This window comes from Nycticebus coucang, chromosome X (genome assembly GCF_027406575.1).
Source record: "Nycticebus coucang isolate mNycCou1 chromosome X, mNycCou1.pri, whole genome shotgun sequence".
NCBI classification, from domain to species: Eukaryota; Metazoa; Chordata; class Mammalia; order Primates; family Lorisidae; genus Nycticebus; species Nycticebus coucang.
The window spans coordinates 32,218,407-32,244,184 of NC_069804.1; the positions used below are offsets into that span (position 1 = coordinate 32,218,407).

Below are 25,778 nucleotides of genomic sequence, written 5' to 3' on the forward strand. Positions count from 1 at the left end.
ACAACCATTAAATTATCTGAAGAATATTCCAAATGTTAGGAAAGCATCATATATTTCTTCTTAAAAATGATAAAATTTATATGGAGATATGTGTCTTAAGTATCAGAGAAGTTTGATACTTATGTTTAAAAGCAGTTAAGATGCAATTTGGAAATGGGTAGAGAAAAGGATACTTCTAATCAATTCTAAATAAGGTAGAGCATGTCCCTTGGTTATAAAAAAATTTTACAGACACTAAGGCTGGGGTAACATCAGGGATTGTTATCTCTCTGCTTTATACCAGAAAATTAACTTGCTATTTAGTAAAGAGGGGTAAAATAAATGAGCGAGAACGTCTATATCAGTTAAGTCTATGTAAGATCTTTCATATCATATGGTAAGTTCTTTTGACAGAACAATAAGTACTATAATCAGAAGTCTGAATGGCGCATAATTATAGGCCCAGGGGACATCTGACATATTGTCGTCGCCGCTATTTTTTGACATACTTGCTATTTAAAATATTTTGGCCTGAATACAAATGTCTACATACACTAACTAAGAAAATGCCATAAAGGCTACGTTGAACAGTTTGATGAGAATATTTCAGATTGTATATGAAACCAGCACATTGTACCCCTTGATTGCACTAATGTACACAGCTATGATTTAACAATTAAAAAAAAGAATGAGTTAAAAAAATATTTTGGCTTGCACATCCATATTTATTCTAAATTTTAAACATGTACTAGTAGTTTATGAATATATTATGTAATATAGAAAACAAAAATTGAAACTTTAAAATAATAAAATAAATATAACTAGAACTAGAATTTATGGTTCCTTTTGTATATCCCCATCAAAGATCTCTGCAACTGGACACTGAATGAAAGGAAGAGACAAAGCTTTCTATTTCAAGCAGAATGTGAAAAGCCGAGTGATTTCAAATTTTTAGACTTTATATAGTCAAGTTCTAAAATGCGTTTATATTAACCAGTGTGATGTAAATGCTCCTAATTCCATATGAAACCAGCACATTGTACCCCATATATGCATTAATGCATACATGATCTATACATTTATGATTTAATTAAAAAAATAAATAAAATAAACGAAATTAGGTTAAATATATCTGTATTCCCAATAAAAGTCAGCAAATTAACCCCTTTACTCCCACACACATAGTTAAAAGAAACTGTTGGTTTATAAGTTGCCCACAGGAGATACATAGAAGACATAAAGACATGGAAAATTAAATATACTTTTTAAAATAAAATGCATCCAGGTATTTCAATGCCTTGAATACTGCCCCATACTGTATCTCTAGAGCTTTCATGAAGATTTGAATAATCAATATTCTAAATAATGATTACTACATATGATATATTTTTGTAGTGAAAATGATTTTGTAGACTGCCATGTTAAATTCTTTCCCTCAGACACTTATTCTAGAGGAAGCCTAGCTACTTGGTTCCTGCGAGGCACATCATGGTGAGAGGCACAAACATATATTGATAACAACTCCACACATTATACACATAGGAGTAAGAGGAAAGATTTCTAAAAGATTAATTTGGTAAAAACATATACAGAGAAAACAAGTGACTTACAGAGACATGCCCATTTGACTAAGATAACATTCACTCAATTGTCAAGATGTTCTACACAAAATGTTTCCACGGTACTGAGAAATACTGAGGTAAATAATGCTAATTTCCTATATGACATTTTAGTGACCTTACTATGGAGATGTACACTGTACATTGCTAGGATGGGCAAAGTCTATGTATATGTTTCAGCTTATTTAGCCTTTTCACAAGGACTATCCAGGAACACCTGATGAATCTAGTGTTCTGTAGAAGAGCTTGGGATATGAAGATCATCTATCACTTAGGAACAATATGTATGTGGTATATCTCCTAGTCAAAATCTCCTTTGTAAAAGCTCCTTTATTGAGGTATAACTGACAAACAAAAGCTGTATATATTTAATGTACACAATTTTAAGAGTTTGGAGATAAGTAGAGTCATACATTTCACAATTCTGTCTGAGTCAACATTCAACTACATACACAACAACAGTGGTCTGATAAGATTATAATGCTGTATTTTTACTGTACTTTTTCTAGATATGTGCAGATACATAAATACTTTCCATCCTGTTACAATTGCTTACAGTATTCAGTACACTAACATGCTCTACAGGTGTATATCATAGGAACAACAGGCTATACCATATACCCTAGGTGTGTAGTAGGCTATACCATCTAAGTTTGTGTAATTACACTCTATGATATTCACACAACAATATTGCCTAGCAATCCATTTCTCAGAAGATATCCCCATCGCTAAGCAATACAGCACTGTATACCCCTATGAAACCATGTCCTCAATCTATGCCATAAGCCTATGCACCACATCCAAAATTTTTCTTCCAGCCTCTTTATTCTTCTTCTTATGTATGTGATGAGAACAATTAACATAAGATCTACCTTTTCAGTACATTTTTCACATATAATACAACATTGATAAGCCCTATGTCATACAGTAGATCTGTAAGAATTATTCATCCTGTATAACAGAAATCTAGTGAAAATCCTAACACTCATTATTTTCCACTGTTTTACAGCACAAAAATATAATAGATTGTAAGAGGCAAGAGTGATTATTCTTGTTAAAACAAGTGGTGGGGAAGGAGAAAAAAATATCTAGGAGCTAGGGCCATGGAGTAATGCTGCTACCAGGAGACCATAGATGGCCAAGTAAATACCAGGGGCTCATGGTAGGAGTCAGGGAAGCCCATCTCCAGGGGCTTTAAAAATTTTACTAAAAGAGCAACACAAACAAAGAATCGAAACTTGATCTTTGAAACACTTTATTCTAAGTGGGGCATATTACTTATTATCCAGTTTGATTACCATGGGGGCACTGGTAATCTTTTTATTGCTTAGTCTTTATTTTCCCTTGAACTCAATGGGTGTGTTTAGGTCTTAATAATTCAGGATATGAAAACTGATGAGCTAATTCCATGTATACTGATGCTAGTGGACCTTTTCAGAATTTTTGTCAGGCTAGTTAAACATTCACAAATCTGGCTGCTTTCTCTTTTTCCAATTTAAAAACATTCAGACGCAGAAAGACAGAGATGAATAATAGAATTTTTCTTCAATTTTCGTCTTTTGATATCTGAAATAAATTTAAACTAAGAACATATGTGTTATAGCTATTTGGAAGAAGAGTGTTCTGTGGTATTTTCTGCCATGATGTGAATGTTCTACATCTGTGGTCTCCAATACGGTAGCCACGAGCTACCTGCAGCTACGGAGCATTTCAAATGTGTCCTGTGTGAGTGAAAAACCAATTTTCAAATTTTAATTGATTTAAATTTAAATAGCCACAGGTGACTAGTGCTACCATATTGAATGATGTAGATTCAGAGAATTATAGATAAAACATGTGGTTAACTAGGAAGTTGTTTCTAAGAATAGAAAATACACACAGAATCTATTTCAATTTTCTAATTTACACTGTTTTTAGTAGTCCTTTTATGGTATGATTATAAATTAAAATAATTGATGTCTGTCATTAAACACTAATACCAGAATTATTCTCTTACACCTCCATGCCATCACTGTGAGGAGAGAACTAAGAAGACAGGAAAACAATCACATCATATTTACCTAAGATAAAACTGCATAAGTATTAAGGAGAAAAATGCATTAGCTAGGAGTATCCTGGCAAACATGGCCAGCTGCCTACCCAATATTCATTCATCTCTTCTTAACGAACAGTATCCAAATTTTGTTCCAACCAGCAACATTTTAGAATTAGTTCACTAGTTTTCACATTCCGAATTTAAAGTAAAGAAACACACCTACTCAGTTAAAATCCTCAATTCTCCCAGGATCCCTTAAAGTTACAAGTGGTCGTGTGTCACATTTCTGGTCGCTGCAGTGTAAGCTGACCTTTTCTGTGTGAGGCTGCCAGAAAAGCTTTTGTTTTCCTTGTAAACAGGAGCTGGCGCAGCTGGAATGGGCTTTTGCTTTTCCTATTCCCCCTGCTTCCATTTTATTGGCCCATGATAAAGATTGAAACAGGATCCTTTCTCTCATCCTATACAAAAAATAATTCAAGATGGATAAAAGACTTAAATGTAACACATGAAACCATAACAAGTCTAGAACAAAATGTAGGAAGAAGTCATACACATCAGGCCAGGCTTACAATTTATGACTAAGACCCCAAAGGCAAATATAGCAACTACAAAACTAAATACATGGGGGAGGCGGAGCAAGATGGCAGCCGAGTAACAGCTTCCTTGCATCTGGGCACCGTGAGGCTGGGGAGATAGGACTCCAGGCATCTCTGGCTGGTGGGAACTGCCTATCATCACTCCTATGAAGATACAGGGAGTCAGCGAGAGACTTCTGGACCCCAAGAGGAGGACTAAAACAGTGGAAAACCGGCAAGTGGTCGCGTGTGTTCAATCCGTCTAAACCCGCCCACAACTGTAAGTTCAGTAGCAGCGAGACTGCAAACCAGAAAGGCCTTACCTGTGAACTGTTTTGATGTCCTTGGACTTGGCACTGAGTTGAACTGCCTTGGGGAAGGCCTGAGCGGGAGTGCGGAGAACTTTGGCCGTTGTCTAGGGCCCCAGTCTGAGCCGCTGAGCCAGACGGAGCTAATAGTGTTTGGCGGTGGGTCACACGGATCCATTGTCAGTGATCTGCCCCGGCAAGCTCCGCCCTCAGGGTCGCAGAGCTAGAAACGGGTGGGAGCTGGTAACCCAGCAACCAAGTAGCCTAAGGGTGGGGTTTGAGCCGCCTTGCAGCCCTAACCCTCAGGGGCAGAGTGAGACCGGTTTTGGCACACTGAGTAAGTGGATAGCCACTTCAGCAGTGATTCCAGCGAGAAAGCTGGGAAAGCTTCTGCTCAGCAAGTTTACAAGTTCAAAGTGCCTTTTAAGTAGGCTGAAGAGAGATTTAGGGTGTCTACCTGCTGGGGTTTGAGAAATCAGCAGCCTCCAGTCGTATCAGAACTGTGACTAACATCTCATACCCCAGAAGACCACGTGTTGCCCAGACAATATACAATAACATATACAAACTGCTTTGTTTTTGGTTGTGTATTTTTTTCTTCTTTTTTTTTTGGTATGGTTGTTTTTTTTGTTTGTTTATTTTGACGTTGCTGATGTTCTTTTGTTTTTTTAATTTCAATCTTTTCCACACAGATCCCTTTTTCTTTCTCAATTTTCCTAGTTTAATTATAATTTCCCATTGCTGCCTTTTTTAATAACTTCAACTTCATTTTTGCTAGTGTTTCTACCGATATAATTTGGTTTTTCACCCAATTTTATCCCCGTAAAGTTTTCTGTTTGCTTCTTTTGGTTTGATTTATAGCATTTTTGTCTTTCCTCTCTACTTGGTGGAGGTGGGGTACTGTGTCTGATCAGGTTAGCAAAGAGCTGCTGACCTCAAGGGAACCACGCAACTGGGCACCCCCAGAAGGTGGGGGTTTTTTAAGGTTGTGTCAAAGTACCCTACTGTACACCTATATTGCCCTGTCTCCCTCTTTCTGTGCCTCTCTTCTTTTTGTCAATATTCCTTATACCCACCCCCTCTCCTTTCTCTATCTTTCTTTTTTTCTTATCACTCGGTCCTCCTTTCTTTCATCCCCTTTTTTTGCTCTTCAACCTTCTCACCCTTCTGGTCCTATAACCCTTAGTCCACAGGCACAAGAACTTAAAGAGCAAGAGGAAGTGAAAGGAAAATTAGGGCAAGGAAACAGATGAAAGAAATCACTCATGAGGAAGAATCAGCAGAAAACTCCAAGCAACATGAAGAACCAGTCTAGAACAACCCCACCAACGGACCATGAGGTAGCTACTGCAGATGATTCCACCAGTATAGAAATGTTAGGAATGACAGAAAGGGAATTCAGAATACACATGTTGAAAACAATGAAAGAAATGATGGAAACAATGAAGGAAATTGCTAATAAAGTGGAAAATAACCAAAAGGAAATCCAAAAACAGAATCAAATAAGAGATGAACGATATGAAGAATATAAAAAGGATATAGCAGACCTGAAAGAACTGAAACAGTCAATTAGGGAACTTAAAGATACAATGGAAAGTATCAGCAACAGGTTAGACCATGCAGAAGAAAGAATTTCAGAGGTAGAAGACAAAGTTCTTGAGATAACTCAGACAGTAAAAGAGGCAGAAAAGAAGAGAGAGAAAGCAGAACGTTCACTGTCAGAATTATGGGACTTTATGAAGCGTTCCAACATACGAGTTATAGGAATTCCAGAAGGGGAAGAAGAATGCCCCAGAGGAATGGAAGCCATACTAGAGAATATTATAAAAGAAAATTTCCCAAACATCACCAAAGATTCTGACACACTGCTTTCAGAGGGATATCGGACCCCAGGTCGCCTCAACTCTAACCGAGCTTCTCCAAGACACATTGTGATGAACCTGTCCAAAGTCAAGACAAAAGAAAAGATTCTGCAAGCTGCCAGGAGTAAGCGCCAGTTGACCTACAGGGGCAAATCCATCAGAGTTACCGCAGACTTCTCTAATGAAACTTTCCAAGCAAGAAGACAATGGTCATCTACCTTTAACCTACTTAAACAGAACAATTTCCAGCCCAGAATTCTGTACCCTGCTAAGCTAAGCTTCAGAATTGACGGAGAAATCAAATCATTTACGGATATACAAACATTGAGGAAATTCGCCACAACAAGACCAGCTCTACAGGAAATACTTCAACCTGTTCTGCACACTGACCACCACAATGGATCAGCAGCAAAGTAAGAACTCAGAAATCAAAGGACAAAACCTAACCTCCACACTGATGCAAAAGATAAAACTAAGCAATGGACTCTCACCAAATAAGACGAATAGAATACTACCACACTTATCAATTATCTCAATAAATGTTAATGGCTTGAATTCCCCACTGAAGAGACATAGATTGGCTGACTGGATTAAAAAACACAAGCCATCCATTTGCTGTCTGCAAGAAACACACCTGGCCTCAAAAGACAAATTAAAGCTCCGAGTCAAGGGTTGGAAGACAATTTTTCAGGCAAACGGAATTCAGAAGAAAAGAGGAGTTGCAATCTTATTTTCAGATACATGTGGATTTAAAGCAACTAAAGTCAAAAAAGACAAAGATGGTCACTTTCTATTGGTCAAGGGAAAACTACAACAAGAAGACATTTCAATTCTAAATATTTATGCACCCAATTTAAATGCTGCCAGATTCTTGAAGCAGACCTTACTCAGTCTGAGCGATATGATATCTGATAATACCATCATAACAGGGGACTTTAACACACCTCTTACAGAGCTGGACAGATCCTCTAAACAGAAATTAAACAAAGATGTAAGAGATTTAAATGAGACCCTAGAACAACTATGCTTGATAGATGCATATAGAACACTCCACCCCAAAGATAAAGAATATACATTCTTCTCATCACCCCATGGAACATTCTCCAAAATTGATCATATCCTGGGACACAAAACAAATATCAACAGAATCAAAAGAATTGAAATTTTACCTTGTATCTTTTCAGACCATAAGGCACTAAAGGTGGAACTCAACTCTAACAAAAATGCTCAAGCCCACCCAAAGGCATGGAAATTAAACAATCTTCTGTTGAATAATAGATGGGTGAAGGAAGAAATAAAACAGGAAATCATTAACTTCCTTGAGCATAACAACAATGAAAACACAAGCTACCAAAACCTGTGGGATACTGCAAAAGCAGTTTTGAGAGGAAAATTCATCGCTTTAGATGCCTACATTCGAAAAACAGAAAGAGAGCACATCAACAATCTCACAAGAGATCTTATGGAATTGGAAAAAGAAGAACAATCGAAGCCTAAACTCAGTAGAAGAAAAGAAATATCCAAAATCAAATCAGAGATCAATGAAATTGAAAACAAAAGAATTATTCAGAAAATTAATGAAACAAGGAGTTGGTTTTTTGAAAAAATAAATAAAATAGATAAACCATTAGCCAGACTAACTAGAAATAGAAAAGTAAAATCTCTAATAACCTCAATCAGAAATGATAAAGGGGAAATAACAACGGATCCCACAGAGATACAAGAGATCATCTCTGAATACTACCAGAAACTCTATGCCCAGAAATTTGACAATGTGAAGGAAATGGATCAATATTTGGAATCACACCCTTTCCCTAGACTTAGCCAGGAAGAAATAGACCTCCTGAACAGACCAATTTCAAGCACTGAGATCAAAGAAACAATAAAAAAGCTTCCAACTAAAAAATGCCCTGGTCCAGATGGCTTCACTCCAGAATTCTATCAAACCTTCAAGGAAGAGCTTATTCCTGTACTGCAGAAATTATTCCAAAAAACTGAGGAAGAAGGAATCTTCCCCAACACATTCTATGAAGCAAACATCACCCTGATACCAAAACCAGGAAAAGACCCAAACAAAAAGGAGAATTTCAGACCAATCTCACTCATGAACATAGACGCAAAAATTCTCAACAAAATCCTAGCCAATAGATTACAGCTTATCATCAAAAAAGTCATTCATCATGATCAAGTAGGCTTCATCCCAGGGATGCAAGGCTGGTTTAACATACGCAAGTCTATAAACGTTATCCACCATATTAACAGAGGCAAAAATAAAGATCACATGATCCTCTCAATAGATGCAGAAAAAGCATTTGATAAAATCCAGCATCCTTTTCTAATTAGAACTCTGAAGAGTATAGGCATAGGTGGCACATTTCTAAAACTGATTGAAGCTATCTATGACAAACCCACAGCCAATATTTTACTGAATGGAGTAAAACTGAAAGCTTTTCCTCTTAGAACTGGAACCAGACAAGGTTGTCCTCTGTCACCTTTACTATTCAACGTAGTGCTGGAAGTTCTAGCCAATACAATTAGGCAAGACAAGGAAATAAAGGGAATCCAAATGGGAGCAGAGGAGGTCAAACTCTCCCTCTTTGCTGACGACATGATCTTATACTTAGAGAACCCCAAAGACTCAACCACAAGACTCCTAGAAGTCATCAAAAAATACAGTAATGTTTCAGGATATAAAATCAATGTCCACAAGTCAGTAGCCTTTGTATACACCAATAACAGTCAAGATGAGAAGCTAATTAAGGACACAACTCCCTTCACCATAGTTTCAAAGAAAATGAAATACCTAGGAATATACCTAACGAAGGAGGTGAAGGACCTCTATAAAGAAAACTATGAAATCCTCAGAAAGGAAATAGCAGAGGATATTAACAAATGGAAGAACATACCATGCTCATGGATGGGAAGAATCAACGTTGTTAAAATGTCTATACTTCCCAAAGCAATCTACCTATTCAATGCCATTCCTATCAAAGTACCTACATCGTACTTTCAAGATTTGGAAAAAATGATTCTGCGTTTTGTATGGAACCGGAAAAAACCCCGTATAGCTAAGGCAGTTCTTAGTAACAAAAATAAAGCTGGGGGCGTCAGCATACCAGATTTTAGTCTGTACTACAAAGCCATAGTGGTCAAGACAGCATGGTACTGGCACAAAAACAGAGACATAGACACTTGGAATCGAATTGAACACCAAGAAATGAAACTAACATCTTACAACCACCTAATCTTTGATAAACCAAACAAGAACTTACCTTGGGGGAAAGACTCCCTATTCAATAAATGGTGTTGGGAGAACTGGATGTCTACATGTAAAAGACTGAAACTGGACCCACACCTTTCCCCACTCACAAAAATTGATTCAAGATGGATAAAGGACTTAAATTTAAGGCATGAAACAATAAAAATCCTCAAAGAAAGCATAGGAAAAACACTGGAAGATATTGGCCTGGGGGAAGACTTCATGAAGAAGACTGCCATGGCAATTGCAACAACAACAAAAATAAACAAATGGGACTTCATTAAACTGAAAAGCTTCTGTACAGCTAAGGACACAATAACCAAAGCAAAGAGACAACCTACACAATGGGAAAGGATATTTGCATATTTTCAATCAGACAAAAGCTTGATAACCAGGATCTATAGAGAACTCAAATTAATCCACATGAAAAAAGCCAACAATCCCTTATATCAATGGGCAAGAGACATGAATAGAACTTTCTCTAAAGATGACAGACGAATGGCTAACAAACATATGAAAAAATGTTCATCATCTCTATATATTAGAGAAATGCAAATCAAAACAACCCTGAGATATCATCTAACCCCAGTGACAATGGCCCACATCACAAAATCTCAAAACTGCAGATGCTGGCGTGGATGTGGAGAGAAGGGAACACTTTCACACTGCTGGTGGGACTGCAAACTAGTACAACCTTTCTGGAAGGAAGTATGGAGAAACCTCAAAGCACTCAACCTAGACCTCCCATTCGATCCTGCAATCCCATTACTGGGCATCTACCCAGAAGGAAAAAAATCCTTTTATCATAAGGACACTTGTACTAGACTGTTTACGGCAGCTCAATTTACCATTGCCAAAATGTGGAAACAGCCTAAATGCCCACCAACCCAGGAATGGATTAACAAGCTGTGGTATATGTATACCATGGAATACTATTCAGCTATTAAAAAAAATGGAGACTTTACATCCTTCGTATTAACCTGGATGGAAGTGGAAGACATTATTCTTAGTAAAGCATCACAAAAATGGAGAAGCATGAATCCTATGTACTCAATCTTGATATGAGGACAATTAATGACAATTAAGTTTATGGGGGGGGGAAGCAGAAAGAGGGATGGAGGGAGGAGGGTGGGGCCTTGGTGTGTGTCACACTTTATGGGGGCAAGACATGATTGCAAGAGGGACTTTACCTAACAATTGCAATCAGTGTAACTGGCTTATTGTACCCTCAATGAATCCCCAACAATAAAAAAAAAACAAAAACTAAATACATGGGACTTAATTAAATTAAAAAGCTTCAGCATAGCAAAATCAATGGAGTGAATAGACAACCTATAGAATTGGAGAAACTTTTCTTAATACAATAAGTCCAATAAAGGGCTAATATCTAGAATCTACAAAGAATTCAAATACATCAGCAAAAAAACCCAAAAAACAAAAACTCAAACAACAACTCCATCAAAAAGTGGGCAAAAGACATGAATAGAAGTTTTTCAAAACATGAAAAAATCCTCGACAGTACTAATCATCAGGAACAGGCAAATTAAAACCACACTGATATTACCACCTTACCCCTGACAGAATGGCTGCCATTACAAAGTCTAAAAACAATAGATGCTGGTGCAGATGCAGAGAGAAAGGAATGCTTAGACACTGCTGGTAGGACTGCAAATTAGTATAACCTCTATGGAAAACAGTATGGTGATTCCCCATAGAACTAAAACTAGACCTGCCATTCGACCCAACAATCCCACTATGGGCTATCCACCAGAAGGAAAATATGTCATTTTACCAAAAAGGCACCTGCACTGGAATGTTTAGTACAGCATGATTCACAATTGCAAAGATGTGGAATCAACTTAACTAACCATCAATTCATGAGTGGATTAAGAAAACGTGGTATACACAGACGCACACACACACTCCCCGTGAAGTACTACTCAGCCATAAAAGCGAATAAAATAATGTCTTTTACAGCAACATGGATGGAATTAGAGACCATTATCCCGAGTGAAGTACCCTAGGAATGGAAAATAAACACCACAGTTTTAATAGTTGGGAGCTAATCAATGTGCACACCCCGGCACAAAGAGATATGATGGACTTTGGAAATGAAAGAGGGGAGGCCAGAAGGAGGAGCAAAAATGTACCCTTCACGTACAATGACCACCCTTCAGGTGACAGGCACACTAAATGCCCCTTACTTATGCATTACATTAAATAAAAGGTATCCAAGTAATAAAAACATTTGTACCTCCTTAACCTTTTGAAATTAAAAAAAAAAAAAAAAACACACAGACATAGTGCCTGAAGGTACAGTATCTATCTTGAGATCACAGGAAAGAAAGCCACATGTTGAGAATGACTGGAGTTGGAGAAGAGAGATGGGACATATGGTCTCGTGTCTGCTGCACCAATCCTGGGACACATAATTCTGGAGGTCCTCCTCTATGAGGAGACAAACTCCTACCTGAATAAGTAACTACAGTGAAGATTTTGTTATATGCAGCCAAACATAGTCTTAACCGTATTACTTGGAAAGAGTTACTTAATTTCCAAAATTCTTAGTGTCTAAAATCATAATTGTTTTTACTTGATGTGATGCATTTAATTCTCAGTAGCCCTTTTTTCATCACTAGCCAAACCCAGACATAAATCATCCTACATTTAATAGTTAAAATAAACATAGATATGAATATAGCTCTATAACAGATTGTTAACTTCCAAATGTCAAGTAAAACCAGTCATCTGTGAAGATGAAGTAAATAAAAAATATTTACAAAACACCTAATATGTCCTTAGCTATTATGGCAAAAAGAATATTATACCTGCATTTGGAGAAACTTAATTTCAGGGGCTAAAACATAAAAATGTAAAAATTCAAATGACAATAATTTTTTTTCTTTTGAGAGAGTGTCTCACTCTATTGCCCTGCGTAGAGTGCCATAGTATCACAGCTCACAGCAACCTCAAACTCTTGGGCTCAAGCTATCCTCTTGTCTCAGCTTCCGAGTAGCTATGACTACAAGTGCCCTCCACAATTTCTGGCTAATTTTTTTTATTTTTAGTGGAGACAGGGTCTTATTCTTGCTCCAGCCGGTCTTGAACTCCTGACCTCAGGGAATCCACTTGCCTCAGTTTCCGAAAGCGTTAGGATTATAAGTGTGAGCCACTGAGCCCAGTCACAATAAATGTTTTATTTTAGTATTTTATTTTATTTTTTTAGAGACAGAGTCTCACTTTATTGCCCTAGGTCACAGCTCACAGCAACCTCCAACTCCTGGGCTTAGGCGATTCTCTTGCATCAGCCTCCCAAGTAGCTGGGACTATAGGTACCCTCCAGAACGCCTGGCTATTTTTTTTGTTGCAGTTTTGCCAGGGCTGGGTTCGAACCCACCACCCTCAGTATATGGGGCCTGTGCCCTACCCACTTAGCCAAGGCACTGCCCAGCACAATAAATGTTTTAAAAGAAAGTTCAAGACAACAGAAATAGCTATAGACAGAAATAGCTATAGAAGAAAATATATCAAGGACAAAATAATTTAGCAGTGAGTCATTGATTAAAATACCAATACATATTTGGAGTTAAACTTCACAGAGAAGGCAGAGATAGATCTCAAAGGCTTCAATGGTCTGAAAAACTAGTCAACTCTGTATTTGTAATCATTATTAATCAACTTTAAGGAGTGTGAAGGAACCCTAAATCATTGATGTGGTTACTTCATAATTGGATCTGATTGGAACTCACACCTTGAAATGATTGCATAGTTCTCATCTAAAAAGTTTCCTAATGCTAAAAATAAAATCTATTCTCCTTTCTATTTAGAGAGCAATATTACTGTAAAATCTCATTATATGTAACTTCTTGCCTGCTTGCATTCTAGCCAATTACTGTTATCTGCCCCCAATAACTGTCCTCTGCCAGTGCCTAACACCTATTATAGAATTTAAAAAAATAAAATTGCACTTGAGTAAGTGTGGTGAAGTGACAGGCTGATTTTTTTTTTTATATTGAATTTCTCAAAGGACACTTATGGTTCTATCTGTGAAAGCTTTTAATGATTGTCATACAATATGACATGACAGAAAAGCTTAGCTTCAATGAAGTTGCTACAGATTATTTCCCTTCTTACCACAATCTAGTTTTTTTAGACTTAAGGAAAAAAAGCGCGAAGGAGTTAAGTGTAAATGATCATTTTTTTCTCATATACAATCAACTCAATTTATGTATATGATTTTGCCACAAACCTTTTTCATGAAGTTTGTTTTCCTTATTTCTATTTCAAAGGTTTAAAATAAACCTAAAGTTGACATAGAGTAAATTGGCATGGGGGAGGGGTTACACCTGTCATTATAAAGTTTACTCTGCTTCCATAATTGATGGGAGAATATGTTGGGTAAGTCAAAGCATTTCTACTCTTGGGGTAAATAATATTGTATATATTCTTTCCTTGAATGAACCACAGGAGACATATAATTCTTGAATATGATACTTGTTTATAAAGAATATAACATATAAAGATAAGGGACTCTGAAAACATTTAGGAATTACTAAAATTATATTCAAAGTTGCTTTCATAAATCTAGTAAGAAATTGACTCAAATAATTCTAGAAATTCTGGTATCATTTTTAGTAAATTCTAAAAGAATCACAAGAATACAGTCAAAACCTATTGCTTGCACTTTCAAAAACAATGTAGCCATGACTACTTTGGAAATTACTGATCAATTAACTTAGTTTAAGTGATTTAAAAACATTGAAATATATGCAAAAATCAATTTCCACTCTCAGGATATTGAATAAAGTCAACAAGGTACCCAGAAAGAAAAATATAGTTTAATTTTCATCTATTTAAGAAAGGTAGACACATATTTAGAGGAAGAAAATAATCAGGGATTAATTAATACATTCATTTATTCAACTATGTATATGATTGAAACCTTTTTTGTTTTTCTTGTGAAGGATACACTCTAAAGTTGAAGCCTATCCCCTTCTTATTATTTTTCCCCAAGTGCAGATACTGATGCCTTTCACTAGCAAATGTCCAATAAACATTAACAACAGATGAATGAAAACTTGGTCTTCTAACCAAAATCCCTTAAAGGCAGTCAATATATTTCTAAAGAATCTGCATAACACTGTAACTTAGGAGTCTTTGGAGTAGGCATTTGAAGGAGAAAACATTAGTAGGTTTATTTTAATTATAGACTATTAAAAATATGTTACACATGTTAATTACATATATAACTTTAATATTAAGTAATCTTATACAGAAAAATGTGAACAAATGAGCACTTTTGCTAAAAGTGATGTATGATCAATGCCTTGTCTTATTTGTAATTATTCATTATCACAGATAACAAAATCCAATTTAAATTCAACTCTTATTCCACTGTCTGTTTTCAACTTCTATTCTTAATAATCCCCTATCTGTCTTTGGAGTGCTTTATAACACGATTTTCAAAGACAATTTGTTGAATGAAGGAATGAAAGAAAAAGAAACCATAGACCTAACATTAACATTAGCTACCATTATCCCAACATTAATGGTAATAGTAAGAATGTACATAATAACATACTGTAACTTCATTCTTACTTTTTAAGGACCAAAGGTTATGATAAAATATAAAGCCCAAGACAAATACTAAAACTTAGGGTATAATTAATATATAATATAACTTTCAAAAAATTTTAAAAAATCTAATTACTTACATTGCTTTCTTATAAAACAGGGAAGAACCCAGATTTTAGGTATTTTTATGAAAATAAAAATCATTTCATATAACAGAACCTAACCAAACTCAAGCAAGGAAATTTGCAAATAGAATTCTCTACTTGGAAACAATGACAAACTTAAACTTCCTTCTCAGAATCCCACTGGTATTTTACTGAAAACATAGCATAGCAGCTTTCATCAGAATTCATGTAAATACCCCCTGGATCAGTTTTGCTTGATAAGATCTTGACAGAAAATTTTACAGTGAATTGAATTGAAATGTAATAAGGTATTCATTTCCATTCACAGACTTTGAAATATATGACTTAGTGTAGCTTATATTTATCTTAAAGCAAAAAGGTATATGGTATCATTTTCCTTAAAAGGTTATTAGGAGACTTAGAAAATGGGATTTTTTCCTATGTGTGTTTGCAACTCTGTGACCTTTTTATTTAAGGGGGAGATTATTTTTGTCATGACTAGAGAATATGAAATAAGTCCTATTACTGATATTGACAAACCTTTACACCTTTCGGTGAAAATAATAGTAGATTTGGCTCCTTTTTCTTAGATGAAGAAACACTATTATATAAATGTGGAACACTAATCTACAGGATCATGCGCTGTCTACTGGAGACGTGTGCATTTGTTCAAAGATAATTAAAGTAGAAAATTTGCAAATATTTTCAGTCAAACAGATTACAACATTATTTTGTACAGAATGCAACATACAGCTTTTATATATAGAAAGAACACTTTGATATGGTGTTTTTTAAATAAGGTTGTGCAAAAATAAACTGATGACATGAGAAGGGCTGGATAGTTGTTTGATAAAGGAGAAGATTAGAATAATCAATCTTCTTATTCTAAGATGACTCACCCAACTTGTAAAATCTGTTGGATGACCACAGAAATAAACAGCATTTTAAAAATAATTTTAATAGAAAAATGAGGATATGTGTAAGAAGTAGGGAGGGTCAGATAAAATAGAAAATAAAAAAGAAACATTATTTCTAAGAGGTGTGGATTTATGTTAGAAATATCACATTTACTAAATGACCTTAGACCAATTAACTGAATTGTCCATAACTTTTCTCATTTATTGACTAGGGGTAACTTTTTGTAATACCCACTTTCTGCTAGGTTCATGACAATAGAATAAAACCATGAACATTCTGCTTTGTTTTTAGTTTAAACAACACTTTTCTCTACACATTGTTTCCAAAATTCTTCTAGGGCATAGCTAGACGAGTTCCTTTGTCATCAGATTGCAGCTGAATTTATTCAACAAAAGTCAAAATCAGAAAAATACTGGAGCCATTCAAATGCTCTTTGTATAGATGTAGCCTGAGTTAAAAATGTATATAATTTTTTATTAAGGACTTTGACCTTAACAACAACAAAAATTAAATGCATCCTAGTAATTATTTCCCATTTAAATATATACTGTATCCATGATAACTGCCCATTCACTCTTCAGATAATGAAATCTCCAAGGTAATGTGTAGTTAAAAATGAATCTTGAACAATGCAATTATCATCTGGTCCAGATTGGCCAATTTGTCTCAACCCTAATCTGAAGAGGTCTTATTAGAGACTAAAACACCTTTGCCAATTCAATTCTTTATTCAATACAAGAGCAGTGGTTCAAATTTAGTGGTGCATTAGCCTGAACACTTGGCCAAAATCACTGGAAAAAAGACTCTAATTAACTTAGCATAGGTAATCAGACACCAGTATAATGAAAAATAACAATATCACATGTCCACATAAATCCTATTTGTTGACAGCAACACTAATCTCCAACACTATAAAATTGTCTTCAAATCTCTCCACCTCTCTCTTTGCCCTATATCTCTCCCTTCATTCCTCCTTCTTTCTTTTCCTTCTCCTTTTCTTCTTCCTTATTCTTCTTTAATTTTACTTTTTCCTTCCTTCTTTCTTTACTACCTTCTTTCCATCCTTTTCCCTCCCTCCCTCCCCTTTCCCCTTTTCTCTCTACTCTCCTTCCTTTCCAATCTCCTTTCTTTCCCTAAATCTCAGATTTAATAATCTCAGAAAAAAACTATGCATATATTTCTCTTCATTTAATTTAGTAGATTACATCAAAAAATCCTGTTAATCCTTGTCAAAACAATTTTGTTTTAGAGCAATTTTACATAGACATGATGAAATGGGAAAAGCATTTCTTAATCAGATTTCTTTGACAATAAGGCATAAATTATAAATCATCCACTGTTATTGATTCACAATCTTATAAATTAAGCTTTGAGCTTCACGTATGTTTTACTTTTAAAGGTTTAATTCACATATTTAACATCTCTATTCCTCTAAAAGATAATGGTATATTTTGTACTTTCTAAAATTCAGCAGTGGTTCAATTTTTTAAATGGCTACCTTTAAAATCTTTTAGAAAGTTAAAGTTATAATTTTAAATTATATATTTTTTTGCTTTACATAATTCACCTAGTAAAAATTACTTCTATTTCAAAATGGTAGCAGTCCCCATTTTAAAAACAAGAATTTAATTAAACAACTTTATGCTAAAGGAGAACAGAAGCTTTTAACTAAATATATGATTTTTTGAATCCAAAGTCTAGGGCTATTAAAAGGCTAGCTTATTAAAATATCATGTTCTTTTAATTTTTCTGGGACCAATATCTCAATTATTGCATGTTAAAAGTTTGATCCGGGCGGCGCCTGTGGCTCAGCGTGTAGGGCGCCGGTCCCATATGCCAGAGGTGGTGGGTTCAAACCCAGCCCCGGCCAAATTAAAAAAAAAAAAAAAAAGTTTGATCCAAAACTCATAAATTTAAAATTAATTTTGCTTTGAGTTATAAAATGCCTTGTTACATCATCTCACCCAACTTCTGACACTTCTCAGTTACAATTATAATGCCCAAATTCCAATCTCTGTTTAAAATGGAGCTTCCTTATCACATCTCACTTACATTATTTATCAAGCAATCTACATTTGTTGAGAACCAATTATTGTCTGTATAAACATCAAACAAACATATTTGGGGTATTGTTGTGTTATTTCCAGTCCCCATGTAGCAAAGTTGAGGTAGATGAACCTGTTGCTTAGATCATGATAATCATCTTTCGCAATTGTCCTTCTTTATTTACTCTGTTCTCCATCCTATTTTATATGTTCTGGCCTGAATTAAGTGGATGTATATTGTTACTGATTGCTCAGAATCATTTCCCTCTTCTTTGTCAATGGACCCCAGTTTCTTTGGTGGGAAGTACCTCTCCCTGGGAAAGACTAGGAAGAGAGAGCTGTCTTCTGGCTAAGAGTTTAGAGGGTGGCCAAACAAAGTCAACTGGACTTTCTTTAAGGACTTTAAATTTTGAGCAGAGTTATACAGGTTGGAGAAAGGAAAATATCACAGACAGACTTAAGTAATTCCTGCTAACCATATGACCAGGCATGCTCAGATCCCATCTTCTAAGCTTTTTCCATTGCTTTCATGCTGATTCCAGTAAATTTACTTTCTGCTTGACTTAATCAGAGAATGATTTCTGTTGCTTGCATCCAGAGAATCCTAACTGACAGGCAACTAAACTACATTCAATGATTTGAGTATCCTGTTTAAAATCCTTTAAGGGTTGCCACTATCTGTAGGCCATCATCAAAACTCCTCAGCCTGGCAAGTCGGGATTTCAATTGTTTAGCCCCTCCCCTCTCTATTTGACCTCATTAATTTCTTCCTCATTATAAAACCTTAAGTTCAGCCATATGGAATCACAATTCTCATAGCAAATCCTGTTGTTTCCCACCTTAGTGAGAATCCCTCAGTCTGGATTGCCTTTTTCATTTTATCTAGCTGCTTAATTCTAACTCATTCTTTAATGTTTGGCTTACATTTTATCTTTTTTACATGAAGCTCTTTTTAGCAACTATTCTCTTTCCTGTCTTAGTTTTCCTTGAAGTAAGTTCCTATAGCACCAACCCAAACATGCTCAGGAAAATGGAAAACCATGAGGGTAAAGGTAGAGACTGTAGAACCAGAATGCTTGGTTCAAAGCTGTATCTCTCCCCCTTGCCCTTGGTCATGTTATTTAATCTCACTGAGCCTTAGGATCTATGTCATACTGTTGTGAAGGCTAAGTAATACACTTGAAGTTCTTACATCAATGCCTGGTATATCAAATGCTAAGTAGGTGTTAGCTATTATCCTAAAAATTTATCACTACCATAGTAGTATTATTGCTTTTCTTTTCCTTCACCTCTTTCACCTGTGTATTCTTGTTTTGTCCAACTCTATATTTTCTAGGCATTTAACATTAACAGATCAGTATCAGTTTGTTAAAATAGTAAATGAATACATAGATGGTGTTAGAGTTTTTTAGTTGATAAAGTTCTTTTGGAATTTTACCTAATTTCTCAAACCTTAAAGTTGTGATTATTTTATTTACAAATTTACATAAAATAAATATTTACATCCTGAAATTATAGTAAAATTCCCTCCAAAATGACCTCTCCTTCTTGTCACCCTCCACCACACATGCGCGCGCGCACACACACACACATTTGTTTCATGATTATTTTGGACCGTTTTACAAGTTGGTGATTGAAGTTATAAAAATAAGAACTTGCAAGGTATTTATACGTTATTTTTTTAGGATTAAGGGAAGAAGCAGGGGGCGGCGCCTGTGACTCAGTGGGTAGGGTGCTGGCCCCACATACTGAGGGTGGCTGGTTCGAACCCAGCCCCGGCCAAACTGCAACAACAACAACAACAAAAATAGCTGGGCGTTGTGGTGGGCACCTATAGTCCCAGCTACTCGGGAGACTGAGGCAAGAGAATCGCCTAAGCCCAAGAGCTGGAGATTGCTGTGAGCTGTGATGCCACAGCACTTCTACAGAGGGCAACAGAGTGAGACTCTGTCTCTTAAAAAAAAGGGGGGGGGAAGAAGCAGGCAAAGTATCCCTACTATTTAGCAAGAGAAGAGAGACTGGATTTTTATGCATATATAAAATATATATAGTGTATATTTTTATATATTAAATTATATTATGTAAAACACTCACACATATATATAAAATTTATGAATCCTTGCTGTGTTACCCCAGAAATGGCCCTTGAGTCTTTCTTCTTCTAAATTATGGACTTATATTTAAAGACTATCTCTGTGAAGGGGCATCAAATTAGTAGTTCTTTCTGAAAAGAAAAAATTTATTTGTAAAACTCTGAACGCTACTGAGCACAACCACCGCTTCCTAAATGGGTTTAATCACAAGTAAGTACAGACTTTCTCTTCTACCCTAATATCAAGTGACTTTGGCAGGTGGCTATACTGTCAATGGCAGTACTGGGTACAGATGTGGCAAAAAGCTTTCTCCTTCATACAATAGTATTATGTGATATACAGTTTACACGATACAAAAGCCATGAGTGGGCAGATTTCCAGAGTTTGCTGGGGTACCTAATATGAATTACTAACTTTTTTTTTTTAATCAATACTCACAGTAAGCAAAGCAAGGTGGGAAGCATTTTTCATGTACTACTCAATTTAATCCTTATAACAAACTGCAAGGCAGATAGTATAACTATCCATATTTTATAGATAGGCTCAGGTAGGTTGATTTACTTACCCTAGGTCACACAGCTCTGGCATTTGAGCCATGCTTTGAACCCAGATAATCTAACTCTAAAGCCTATGCTTTCAACATTGTAACATTGGTTTCTCTGGTAAATAATAATCCTGGAAGTATTGGTGAAACTCAATATCTATTCTGAATGAACGTACCCTTGCTTCTGTATGTATCAGTACACTACAATTGGAAAATGTGAGCACAGTGTCTGACATAGACTTTATATTCAAACACATAACATCACCAAATGGTAACTATAGTTACAGATATTACTTGCAGGCAGTATAGGAAGTAAGAATTTAGGTTTAGGAATCAAACAGACTTGGATTTGAATCTTTCTTTGGCTACTTACTAGAGTGTGACTTCTATGAGCCTCAGTTGCTTTTTCTGAAAAATGTGTCTACAAATACTTGTTATAAACAGTAATAAAACAAATTACCCTCTACATACATAATATTTACATATCTTTATGTACACACATATTCATCACTACATGGTGAATGTGAATGTGTATTCTGTATGTTCTATATCCAGAATAGGAAACCCAAGATCTAGAGAATGACTTGACCATAATCATGCCATTTGCAAATGACAAAGCCACTAAATTCAGATCTTTTGAGTCTAAGCACAAAGTACTTTAATGCAGGTTATTTACTATCAAATTATTTTTATTCCTACTGAATGGCTGAAGTTCATTTCAAAATAAATTACCCTTCATCTGTCTGCCTTGCTTCTTGATTTTTCATGTAACTCCTAAATACCATTAGCACAATTTTCTAACTCTTTTAGAATAGCCTGAAAATGAAACAACTACAGTGTATAAACTTTCAAAATTATTTTTCTTATCCATTCAGAAATATAAAAGTTATATATTTGTTCTAGATAGATAAACCATATTTATAACAATGCATTCTTATTTCTAGTTGATGTCATAACTTCAGCAAATGGATTCTAATGAGGTTGAGAAATGCAATATTTATGTTAAAAACATGTTTATTCGATTAAGGCATTGCACAAATGCAAATATTAAGATTTAGGGTATTTTAAAATATCTTATGCTTTATTATTTTTTTCATTTTTATTTATAGCTAACTTTCAATTATCCTTATCATTGGAGGAGGAAAACTGGCACAAACAACTCAGAAGAGGAGATAATTACCAATTTGCAGATTATTATATTTGATTCTATAATATGTTATGACTGTGCAGTGCCAACCCAGTTTAAATGTAAATAGCTCATTTGAGCTATTTATCTGGTATAAAATATATTTTTAAAATATCAGTTATTCAGTGAATTTAGCTAAGCCAACTATACTTAGAAAGTTTGTGGATATTTTCTTTTTCTGTTTAAATTTATGACTACTTTAGATAATTGCATTAATTCATACCTTTGGTGATACTCAAGCTGAACAGAGTGGACAGAGTAGTGTGTTTGCTGACAGAGAAAAGCTGCCTAAAAACTGGTGGAAAATAGTCCAAGACAGTAAAGTGACTTGTGGAAAATCTTTACTTTAAAGACAAAACTTAACTTTTATCTTTTTTTTCCCCATACCTTCTGCTTGATGATCATCTCGTTGATATCTTCAAGGTCACCCACCATCACCCTCTGTGATTTTATAACTCGATCAAGCAGAGAAAGCCAGTCGGTAAGTTCTGTCCAAGCCCGGTTGAAATCTGCCAGAGCAGGTACTTTCAACAGCAAGGAAGATGGCATTTCTAGTTTGGAGATGGTAGTTTCCTTGGTAACCACAGGTTGTGTCACCAGAGTAACAGTCTGACTAGGAGCTGAAATATTTTGATATATTTTTTGCAAAAGGAAAAAAGAAAAAGAAAAAGAGAAAAATTAGAAACACAAGCTAAATAGCCAGTTTCAACACCAATAAATCAACTATAACTGAAAGGTAACAATTTGAGCCAAACTCTTATTTATGACATCATAGGACATTTTCTAACAATATGGATACTTTATTTAGTAATATAAGACTAAAACCTGTATACACTTATGATTTAATAAAAAAATTAAAAAAAAAAAAAAGACTAAAACCTTTCACACATATACACTTCACAATCTTTCAAAATGATTTTGCTTATTCTCATGCTTAGACAAATAATTTAATTTTTAAAAATCCTTGTCAATGACATTTATATAAATTGCAGAATTGCTAAAGAAAACAAAAGTATTCAGAATTTTGCAGGTGAATAAATTTTACTTTTTGTTTCATTCAAGGAATAAAAAAGGCAAAAGTAAATTGGATATGATCTTATTTCTAACTTGTGATTTCCTTGAATAGGAAGTAAATTACTTTGGAGGTAGACCCTAGGGAAATCGAAGCCAATAAAATGTTCTTGTCTTAGCTCTGTATTTTATACTGGGAGTAGTTTATTATATTTTCTCCTTTTCTTTCAGATTGGTAATAAAGTGGCTAGCAGTGAAAAAACAAGTTACAGTAGTTTTGGAAAATGAGAGCTAATAAAGTTTTCCTATTTAGACACGTAACACTATTTTGAGGTCTTTAAATAAATCTTAAATTAATATCAATATCATTGAACATTATAGTGGAAGACAATATATGGTAAAGTTAACATCAAAAGTCCTGGAATAAAAATGCCTGGAAGAGAATCCTATTCTCTGCCTTAGGAACTCTGGGACCTTAGTTAAGTTACTTAACCTTAAGCTTCAGTTTTGCTCCTCAGTAAATGAGGAAGAATAACAGTGTAAACGTCACAGGGGCAGTTGTGTGAATTTAATGACTAATAACAGCAGCGTTCATATAGCAATGTCAGAAACAGTAACATCAGCATTATCACAACAATAATATTAGCACAACACATGACACTGGTAGGTAATCAAAAATGTTAAGTATTACGGTTTTCATAAACACCTAGCTAATAAGAAACACGGTGATGAACAAATACGGGGACAAGTTGGAGATAAGGACTGTAAATAAGAAACCCGTGGGGAAAAAAAGTCAGTCAAAGGTCTGTGTGTTGCCCTGTATTGATTGAAGAGGGCCATATTTGCTAGTGTTAAATGATACTAAATACCACACGCAGCTGGGTTATCAGAGTTGAGTGGTGAGGCGAAAGAATGCTTAATCAAGTTTATAAACAATGGCCTCAGGGACATAATATAATACAGTAAGACTGGTGGCAAACAAATACTGGACTATGGAGCATAGAAAGAAAGGTTCAGAGAAAGCTACAAAAAGACATCTCAATGGGAGACTGTGGAGATACGGCCAGCAAGGGAACGCCATTAAAAACATGGAAAAAATGTACCATGTTGGGTTTTCATTATGAAGTAGCCATTCAATAATTTTCATGGCTTTCTTACTGTTAGTACTTGTGAGATTGTCTTCTCATTAGAGATGAGGAGTGGGATGAAGGAATGTTTTGGTCTCTTAAGCTTCCTGGGGACACTAAGGGTTTCCTATGGTTGGGAGAGTAAGAGAACTAATCTTGAACAAAGCAGAAAGAAAAAAGTGCTTGAGGTATGAGATAGAATAAAAAAATATAATACCAAGAAGTAATAATTAAAAGACAGTAATACTAAGGAGATAAAGAAAAATTATTTTTCTTCAAAGAGTGCTCTCACTATTCTCAGGTTCTTTTAAGGACGAATAAAACTTAATGTAAAGCTGGAATAGAATCTTCTGATCCAAAGCCCAGGAGAAAGAAGTATGGGAGCAAATGTAATCTGGAAATCTTAATATGGACTCTAGAAAGGAGCTGAATTCCCAGATAGGATGCATGTGTGAAGATGAAAAGAGAGCTAAATGAAAATGTCACTGTAAGACCTAACTTTAGAATACCAGGCTGACTGGAAAATATGGAAAAATGGATAGTGAGGCAATATATAGCAGTTTGGGAAGATTTCAAAGTTATGAAAAGTATTAGACACTGCTTTTTTTTTTAACTTGACTTATTGAAAAGTTAACCCTCAAATGAAAGCAAGAACAGAATTTTTTTCTCTAAATTTACTTCTGAGCAACAAATAAATACTTAATAAAGTAGAAATGGTCATGTCATCTCAAATTTCAATATAGTGAAGAATGAAAATGTGGAGAATTGTCAGACTTCAATGACAAGACCACTGTTTTCTTGAAAGCACATTTGACAGAGAGAGAAGGTGGGGGGAAGAAGGGAGGGAAAGAGGCAGGGAAGGAGGGAAGCAGGGAGGGAGGAAGGAAAGGAGGAAGGGAGGAAGGAAGGGAGGGAGGGAGGAAGGAAGGAAGAAAGAAAGGAAGGAAGGAAAGAAGGAAGGAAAGAAGGAAGAGTCTATTGAAAACAAAGGCCAGGGCTTGATACTCAAAAAGGGACAATAGTTTAAGATGACTAAAAAGGACAAATAAAACATTGAGATGACAATATCACAAAGTTCTCCATTGAGGAAAAAGGAATAAATATAAGAAAGAAAGAGAGGGAGAGAGAGAGCGAGAGAGAAAGAGAAAATTAGGTGAAGCATATTCAGAGGAGGGTTGGAGAGGTTGATCTATGCAGCCATCTGTGTACCACTCATGGGTAGATGATGTCATCTATAGACCTATAAGGCCATTCTTTCTTGGTCTCTTCTCCAGCATTTTCGATCTCTAGAGAATGCCTCTACACTGATGGGAAAGAGGGAAAATCCTATCTTGCTCACTGCTCTATCCCTTACATCTTGCGCAAGTCCTTAAATATGGTAGATGACCAACTGATGGCCTTATGAATAAATGATTGAAAGAAAAAAGTCTATACACAGTAGGCTTTTTAGTAAACTTTGAGGTCTTTTACTCACAATGAGTTCTATAAGTTAACAACCCCCCTGTAAGAATGAATGGT

The 25,778-nt window shown here is 35.4% G+C and overlaps 1 protein-coding gene across 6 annotated transcripts in view; it reads right to left on the bottom strand.

The window, feature by feature from the left end:
* DMD (dystrophin) overlaps positions 1–25,778 on the bottom strand; it is a 2,416,375-nt gene that overhangs the window by 713,815 nt on the left and 1,676,782 nt on the right. For all 6 annotated transcript variants that reach the window (XM_053581215.1, XM_053581214.1, XM_053581218.1 and 3 more), the window contains one exon: positions 22,510–22,742. In XM_053581215.1, the coding sequence (XP_053437190.1) occupies positions 22,510–22,742 (233 nt within the window). The remainder of the gene's footprint in view (positions 1–22,509; positions 22,743–25,778) is intronic.